This window comes from Mixophyes fleayi, chromosome 1 (genome assembly GCF_038048845.1).
Source record: "Mixophyes fleayi isolate aMixFle1 chromosome 1, aMixFle1.hap1, whole genome shotgun sequence".
Taxonomy (NCBI): Eukaryota; Metazoa; Chordata; class Amphibia; order Anura; family Limnodynastidae; genus Mixophyes; species Mixophyes fleayi.
The window spans coordinates 47145889-47155318 of record NC_134402.1 but is presented as its reverse complement, the minus strand read 5'-3'; the positions used below and the strand labels follow the sequence as shown (position 1 = coordinate 47155318).

Below are 9430 nucleotides of genomic sequence, written 5' to 3'. Positions count from 1 at the left end.
ATGTCCCTTTATTGTTTAAAACTAGAAATATAACAGGCCTATATCACCATAGTAACTTTCAAGTTGATGTCAACATTGTACTTTCACGTGAAGATATAGGACAAGGACAGGGGAGCGGAACACAACATGCGTGTTAGAAGTTAGGGGCACACGTCTTAGGGAAGGCCAGAAGGTGAAGGTGTTCGTTTGGGAAGTCCTGAGGACTGGAGCCCTTACCTGCAACCAGAAACCCACAAGGCCCTGGAATTTCTAGGGTAAGGATTATCACAAGGCCAAAAGTAAAAGATGGAAGGTTAGTTGTAAGTCACACATCAAATAACTTTATATTGACTGAGAAGTGACAAAGTCTAGGAATGACATTGCAGTTAATGTTACATGCTCAATAACATGGAAATAATAGATAACATTATTTTCACTGTGAACTCTTTATGCTTCTTTGGATAAAGTATGTTTGATTGGTATAAACTCCATACTCTCCCTCTATGAGTGAGAACTGCACTGACATACTAGATGTTACTCAGTGTACACAGATGAAATGAGAGGAGAATGAGACATTACCATGACAGGTGAACTTCTTGGACGGGGTAGTAAGGAGAAGCTTGTCTGCCATGTCTCCAGGCCCAGCGCACCTTGCTATGCCAGGCTCTTTGTACTCTGACTTCACCCAGTCTGACAGCCACTGCATGTTACAGTCACAGTACAGGGGGTTCGCCCCGATAGCCCTAGAACAGGATAAACATGAGATGTTTCTCTGTGCACCGCGGGAACAGAAAACCCCCACATTATTTCATTTAAATTAAATTGATGGGATTCTGAATAAAAATACGGTATGCTGAGAGCAATGTTTTTATGCTGAGCAGGTTTAAATGTGTCAAATCTGTAACTTAATGGCTGATGTACACATATGCGTCAGCATAGTTAGAAACACATGGGGCGATTTCCTAAAGGTGTGTGTTTAACTCTAGTCAGGAAGATATGTGTTTACAGCCAGCATTCAATCAGGTTAGGATAAAACTACAACAAATAGTGTATTTCTCCTAACGTGATTGGTTGTTCCACTGACTGGCATAATACCATTATTAGTGCACAAGACAAACACTTTGACATTTGCACATAAAGCTAATATATCAAAATACATCCATGGGAGGTTGAAAAATCCAGCAAATTGTGGTGGTAACAAAGGAATTAGGCAACATATGGATGTTATATGGAATGAAAGCACTATACTATCACCAAAGTAAAGTGAAATAGTCAATGTAATGTCCCAATTAGCTGAACCAGCTGGAGCTTTTCTGTGATACAAACTTACAGGTGTGATAGGGCTGAGAGGTCACTGAACGCCCCCTGCGGTATAGTGGAGATATCATTGCCATGCAAGGACCTATGGGACACAACAAGTACATCATTAGTTGATGGGTTAACAATCCCCAAATAAATCTAACAACTATGTGACAATCTCTGTAACACTATACCCAGCCCTTATCTGTGTTATATGCAACACTCGATTACCACAATGTCATCACGTATGTATATGAATGATGTGAAATTAATTGGCTAATGCCATGCAAAGCTGTATTTATTCCATCAAGATGGTTTCTAGTGAACCTTGTGTAGTAGAATGAAATGCTATATAGCACTTTGCTGCTAAATTTACTGCAAATAAATGTCACATAAACCTAAATGACAAGAACATATAAAAAACTAGAGTAGAGATGTCACTCCTCACTGGTATATTTTACAGAGTGACATCCAACTAGTTCTATTGAGCATTCTAGTAATGTGTTCCATCATTCTGAAAGTGATCTGCGATAGAATGCATGCCCGCCAGCGCAGGGGCGGAAGGCACGCCCGCCAGCGCAGGGGCGGAAGGCACGCCCGCCAGCGCAGGGGCGGAAGGCACGCCCGCCAGCGCAGGGGCGGAAGGCACGCCCCCCAATGCAGGGGCGGAAGGCACGCCCGCCAGCGCAGGGGCGGAAGGCACGCCTGCCAGGGCAGGGGGGGAAGGCACGCCTGCCAGCGCAGGGGCGGAAGGCACGCCCGCCAATGCAGGGGCGGAAGGCACGCCCCCCAATGCAGGGGCGGAAGGCACGCCTGCCAGGGCAGGGGCGGAAGGCACGCCTGCCAGGGCAGGGGGGGAAGGCACGCCTGCCAGCGCAGGGGCGGAAGGCACGCCCGCCAATGCAGGGGCGGAAGGCACGCCCGCCAATGCAGGGGCGGAAGGCACGCCCGCCAATGCAGGGGCGGAAGGCACGCCCGCCAATGCAGGGGCGGAAGGCACGCCCACCAGCGCAGGGGCGGAAGGCACGCCCGCCAGCGCAGGGACGGAAGGCACGCCCGCCAGCGCAGGGACGGAAGGCACGCCTGTCAGTGCACATATGACACACCAGAATATTAAACCACCTCATAACTGTTGCTTATTTTACTTCAATTTGACAGTTGTGTGTTTTAAGAAAATGTTTAGCCCAAACTGTTAATATAAATGATACTAGTAGTCACTGAAGACTTCTGTGATCTGTATGAAGTCCTTGTGTTTTATTATGGTCAAAAATCTTCTCTTTGACATCTACTATCTGTACATAGATTATTGCCAACATATGCTTCTATGTATATGGTTGATATATTATACAAATCAGCCTCACTGACCTAATATACACACACAGTTAGCACAATACCAGACCATGTACTACATGAGGGAGAAGGCGATAAGTAGCCCAAGGCAGAACTTACAGGAGTCTAAGGGAGTTTAGACCATCGAATGCCCGGAGAGGAATGCATCGGAGACGGTTGTAACTAAGAATCCTGTAAAACAAAATACAAGCTAAAAAGTCTGGACATTGATAACAGAAATAGCCCTATAAATTTAGGCTTTACATTCCTTTAAATTATATTTAGACCTCATTCAGTGTTAGACCTCATTCAGCCTTAAATGCACCCCTATCACACAGTGAGAGACATTTGCCTGTAACAATAGCACGTACAATTCTAACACTGTAACATGCATCTATCCACTTTCTTTTCCATTATTGAATCTAACTAATGTCTTAGACTAGATCTCAGAACAGGTCTGCCATTCTTTTCAGCTCACGTCTGTGTCTTATGAGCGGCCTGTTATATCTTTATTATAAACCCCAGCAGACGCAGCTCATATTCATGTGCCTCAGTGTTGCATTGACACGCTCTCGGGGACATTAGTTCAGCCATTTTGTCCCTCAGTGCTATTGGTTGAATATCATTCTCCTATCCCCTTGGTGATCTTACTTACAGAGTGAGGAGCTGAGTCATGTTGCTGAAGCTCTGGTTAGAGAGAGTGCTGATTCGGTTATTGCTCAGGTCCCTGGAAGAAACACACAACAAGACAGCTTGAGAGATCGTGTGGTTAGCAGATAAAAAGAATACAATACATATAAATCAGTGCCGATGCTATTTTATGATACACATAAAGGTACATAGTACAATAAACACATCCTGTTTATACTGATTCATGACAGAGCCTGAAGACTGGGTTATTGAAAGCTTTACGGATGTGGAACGCCTATTGTATGGATTTTATTATTTGAAACAATGCTTTAAAACAGATAGGTAACACCATTAATTAAGGTAGGATTCTGGACTTTATATTGATCTTTATAGATCATTAAACTAAACATTTCACCACTACTCCTATACCATAGGACATCCCACTGCAGAGGTCCATAAAGTCACATTTGAATGCTATAGTGGGAGTTATAATTAATCAGCTAACAATAATTATTCATTATAATGTAGCTTTGCATCATAGGCTCATATAGGTGAACCATGTAAAATGTCATTATATGTACAGTTCTAGTACAGTGCACCTTCTGTTTGGTATGCTGTAGCTGTGACAGCTTTGTAAGCTCTAGGATGACACTCCCCAGTCCAAAAACATTTTGGTCTCGGAGTAAACTCTTCATAGGCTGGCTCATAAGGGGGAGGGGGGCGATAACTCAGTGTGTGTGTAGCCCCAAAGCCAGTAAATAACCCGACCAAACTCAATCAGATCATTACCAGCTATGTTGGTGAATACAGAGGGAGGATGACTGCTACCAGCCTTTATGTGCGGTCATCTTCTGATGAGCCCAAAAGAAGCCAGAAGACCTCTATCTAGGTATCTCTTCCATGGGTTGCCCAATCGGTAATTGATCCTGTGTCTTACTGCTTAGACTGATCAGCAGACCGTAAAATACTAGACTTTAGAAAATGCAATCTTTTAATTTTAATTTCAGTTTTCTACATAAACAAGTGCACTGCAAGGATCTGGCCTTCATGTCTGTCGGGGTCACTGGACAGCCCCTCTTACCGCCTACAGACTAGAAGGGAAGACAACAAGATAATATATATTTACTGGTCCTTTAATAAACTGCAGCAAATAACTGATATTTATACTCACATGAGCATCAAGTGCTTATAATTGGACAGCTCCTTTGGGACGAGGGTAAACTGGTTTCCATCCAGGTACCTAAAAAACAAATATAAAATGAAATCCATCACCGTGTAACTGCATTAAAAGGTTTCATATCAAGGTACATTTTCTGGGGTCCCAGAGGCTGAATGATAAATGATGGCGAGAGCGCAATGAAAATACAACAGTAGTAAACCACATAAATTCATTCTCTGAGTCAGCAGCATGCATAATGAATTCACTCCACAACAGATTTGCTTTCTGCTATATGACTTTACATAAATAGACAGTACACAGAGCAACTAAACATTCACTGCTGAAGAAAGTGCTACGAAAATCGCTATTTCTCAAAGCCTGGCAGAAATAAATATTTTTAATCATTGATTTATATTTATTTTTACTGCTATTTTATACTTTATAACATCTAAACTTCTGTTATTACTTTAACTAACAGTAGCTTCTCTACCGCACTTAGTACTATAGCCAAGTCTGTCAAATTAGACTTTCAAATCAATTGTAGGTATTTCTGGAACAATATTTGGCATTTCGCTCTTCAGCTTAATTTAAATGAACATTTACAATCATATTTAAGCCAGTTAATAAGTAAAAAACAATCATCATCATTTATTTATATAGCGCCAGCAAATTCTGTAGCGCATAATGTAGACATGTAACTAGTTGGTGGATTGTCACATCATTTTTAATAACTGACTGTATTTATGAATGAGCCATGTGGCAGGTGCTTGCTCCTGATCCATCTGTATGTGTATATATACAAAGTTAGAAGAAACCAGTAGGGTTTAGGAGAAATAAAACAATTGGGCAGTTTGGAAATCTCTTTCTTCTGCATCAGTGACGGTCAGAAAACTACTGATATTTGCAAATAATTGTAGTGCTGAAGGACATGGCGTCACACTTTCTTGTTTCAGTAACACACAGCAGGGCCGCCAATGGCAGTAGGGGGCCCGACCAGCCCTGCTCCCAAACAGATGTATTAGGGGAGAGGAAGCCTCCGCAGTGAATTAAGGGACATGGCTGGCGCAATTTCTAGGCAGCAGCTGCTCCTTAGATGTGAGGGGGGGTCTCTGTGTTAAATTAAGGGATGCAGCAGCGGGCCCCCTTGTAGACATCGCATCCATCTCCATGGCTAGAGGGACCCAGGGTGTATGGATTAGCAAACTGTTGGGTAAACGACAATTTAAAAATGGCGGTGGTGTGAAAGGAAGGAAGGAAGGAGGGGGCCCTGCCGGTTACATTAGTACTGGAACCCCATCATTACTGGTGGCAGCCCTCACACACAGTATATTATTATATATTAATTATAGGACACCATAGAGGGTCCGTTGCTCTGTACATAAAGCATATACACAACAGGAACGGCATACAGGGAAGTACAAAAACAACTCAGCTGAGAACAGGTGCACTAAATATAAAAATGAACTCTAGAACACTTGGCAGCCAGGAAAGGGAAGGAGGAGAGGTGTATGGAGACGGAGGAAGGATGAGGGCGAGGTATACAACTATAGTGAAGAAGGATCAAGAAGGGGGTAAGAGGATGTCAGGGGAGAGGTAAGACAGGGGAAGTGTACATGTCGATTACTCTGACTTACAGTTCAGTGACGTCCTTAGGGATGCCTTTGGGTAACGATTTTAGGCCTTTGTTACTGCAACGGACCACTGTATCCAAGCAGGTACATTCTGCTGGGCAGCGAGCAAGGGGTGAGCAAGTGTTGTCATCGTTCCCTGGTGTTGGCAAATGACACAAGTGATATTCAATAAACCGTGAACGGATTTGTACATTTTACAAAGTGCTGTCAAAGCAGATACTAAGATTGATGTCTGAGGCTGTGAACATTTTTTTGGCCTGCACACTCTGAATTTTTATCCATACACTGCTGAATTCTTACCCTCATCACAAGTAAAGTCCTGAACTGCAACGTCTTGTATGGGAATCTCCTTAAGAAAGTAAGGTTTTTGGCAGCGGGGGTTTCCAGTTACAATACGTTTCTTCCTTAGCCAGTTTCCCAGCCAGGCCAGGTGACAGTTGCAATTAAAGGGATTTCCCAGAAGATTCCTTTAATATTAAAAAGAATGTACAATCAGTGTAAGAGAGCAATATAAACAGTCTGCTGTAGACATGCACAAAAAGCAGCAACGTAAAAACAACTAGTTGACATTTGGGTGTTGTCATCTTTGTATCAATGCTGTTACTTCCTCATAGTCTGTGCAGAACATTTACTGCATGTTTGTTGAAGTGGTTGTCCAATTTCCAATCTCTTTCTGCTTTGGATTGTAGATAACCTCCAGAAAATTTAATTTAAATACATTCCTTTATCTTTCTGGCTTCCTTCTGTGCCTTTCAGCCATGTGTTTATGCAATCAGGCAGGTGGTTTATAATCACTGCCCTTAGTTATGACACAGCTCTGCTGTGCTCATTGCAAGGGATACAATTTTATCCAGATTGGCATTCTGCAATATCCATGGGCATCAGAAAAACAAATATGTCTAGATATGGATGAAAACGCCAAAAAGAAGACCGGCATACTTAGTGAAAGCTGCAGGAGGGCATGGACATTCTAATAATAGAATAATAAATATAAGTAATACGAAGGTGCAAAGCCCCTTGGCAGTCATAAGAGGGAACTCTAATACAAAAAAAAACCTTACATTCTAAATAAATCTATAATCCCCCTGACCTAACATAAAACCTACACAAACCTGTGGCATAACACATTTTTGCAATACAATATAGTGAATCATATGCTTAAGCAGAGAAGGGGGCGATTAATTCCAAATATCTAAAGGAACAGACACTTGTTCCTTCTTTCAGGGGTCTGGTTCACACCAGCAGCAATATAAGATTACGGCTGTGAATCCCCTCTTAGCTCATTTAATAGGTTATTTGAGTTAGTACCCAATCCGACTCGCTGTCACACCACGCCTCTCACACAATGCAGTCATTTGATATAGGGATGAAGGCGGATTACTTTTTTGTTATTGGATTTTAACTGACAACCGCAATTTCATTAATTTGTCATCTTGTGATTTCCGTCTCTCGGCTGCTTCAAAGAGCCGGTTTCCAATTCACACTGACAGCGGAGCTGATTACATGCCAGTTATAGAAATGAATTCACTTGCAATTCCCGATCCCCTTGGCATCTCACCACTTCATTTCTGGTCTATTGACAATCCCGGCCTTCATAAACATGCCATCTTTAATTTTCATAAATGAGCTGGTAGGTGTACAGTGTCACATACATGAGGTAGTGTGTCAGTAGCTGCTGTATCACACAGAAATAGCTTGGAACTTACTGTAATGAGAATACATTCTCCCTTAATACATTCACCAGCTGTAAATACACGAAAACCTTCGCTAAACTGCAAGAAGCTGTAATTGATGAATACAGCAATTCTAACACCAATTACATGGCACGTTTTAGCAACCTATTTGGACAGCGAATAACAGTTTGTTCAGGAGAAATTTACACAAAGTTCCCATTGATAATTATCTTGTTTACTCATGCCAGCTAACTAAAGCCAGGGTCATGCTTTATGAGTCAGATGTAACACAGAATTGTCATTACTAAATGGAACATTTTGTGGGGTTTATTTGAACCAAAATAGGAAAAAATGTAGTTGACTGCTAAAAAAAATAAACAGGTATTACAATAATTTTATATACGATTTCCAGCAGCAGTTTCGAAACAAATTGTCACCTACACGCTCTGGAAGAAGTGATTAGCTTGGCATATAGGTGGCATTGGAGGTATAACAGAGGACAGAATCTAGTCATCCAACTTCGGGATATACTGGGACACAATCCGGCAACACCCAGGAAGAGCCATTTATCAAACATATTACATTCTTATGGTATAGGACTTAAGAGCAGATCAATACAAATCAACCATTAAGGTTAGAGTGAGCTGAGCTATAAAGAGCCAAAAACACTCAAATATAGTAAAATACAGTACATTTATATTTACTATATTTTATTTACTTTGGCGAGCTTTTAGCCAACTCATCATAACCAGGAGCTGGACAAATCCTGGTCTCCATCCTTGCACTGTAGATGGACACTGGATGCCTGCCCCATCTTCAGTGTATCATAGCTCTAAATGCTGGATACGGACTGATGGATCTGGCTTTTAGCACTGTGAACTACTAGTTTTTTTGCTGCAGTCACAGCTGCCATCACTGGAAACTCAGGTGACGTCACATTCAGGGATCTTTAGAGGAGTGAAAGCAACGGAGTGTGCTCAACGCCTCAATGGCTAAAAAGAACCAGTTCTGGGGTAATGAAGTATTCATCAAGGAACAGGCCGTGGAAATGTTTTGCATAGAGACATATAATCTGGTGCAACACATTTTGTGAGTGCATGCACACTAGTACAATGCACTTTTATGTGGGAGCACACATGCTGGTGTAATGCTTTTTGCTCCAGTATTTAGGATGGTGCAATCTTTTTCTTTGTGGGAGTACATAGCTGGTATAATGTGTTTTTATGTAGGTGTACACAGATATCGATTTTGTCAAGGCACACTGGCAGGTGTAATGCATTTATGGGTGTACACAGGGCCGGATTAAGGGAATGGAGCCCCCCCCCCCCCCCCCGTGATCTGAGCTGTCCGCCTCCCCCCCCCGGCATTTACCTCCTTCTCCGGCGCGCTGTACGCTTTTTACTGAGGAGATCTCGTGAGAGTGAGACTCTCGAGATCTCCTCAGTAAGGAGACTACAGCTCGCCGGGGAAGGGCCGCAGTGAAAGTGCTCAGCAGCACTGATCGTGCCGGGGGCGCCCCCGACCCCGACCGATCAATACTGCTGCTGAGCACTCTCAAGGGCCCCCTGGATGCCATAGGCCCCTGGGCTGTAGCCCAGTTAGCCCTATGGTTAAACCGGCCCTGGGTGTACATGGACGGGTGTAATGCTTTTGTGGTGGCATAGGCTGGCATATCATCACTGCCAATGTGCATGGCTCCTATCTCTAAAGACGTGCACATAACTTGCAAG

The 9430-nt window shown here is 42.8% G+C and overlaps 1 protein-coding gene across 7 annotated transcripts in view; it reads right to left on the bottom strand.

Moving 5' to 3' along the window:
• SLIT2 (slit guidance ligand 2) overlaps positions 1–9430 on the bottom strand; it is a 216233-nt gene that overhangs the window by 21414 nt on the left and 185389 nt on the right. For all 7 annotated transcript variants that reach the window (XM_075194722.1, XM_075194716.1, XM_075194717.1 and 4 more), the window contains 7 exons: positions 6328–6494; positions 6031–6163; positions 4409–4477; positions 3263–3334; positions 2728–2799; positions 1310–1381; positions 559–722 (listed from right to left, as the gene is read on the bottom strand). In XM_075194722.1, the coding sequence (XP_075050823.1) occupies positions 559–722; positions 1310–1381; positions 2728–2799; positions 3263–3334; positions 4409–4477; positions 6031–6163; positions 6328–6494 (749 nt within the window). The remainder of the gene's footprint in view (positions 1–558; positions 723–1309; positions 1382–2727; positions 2800–3262; positions 3335–4408; positions 4478–6030; positions 6164–6327; positions 6495–9430) is intronic.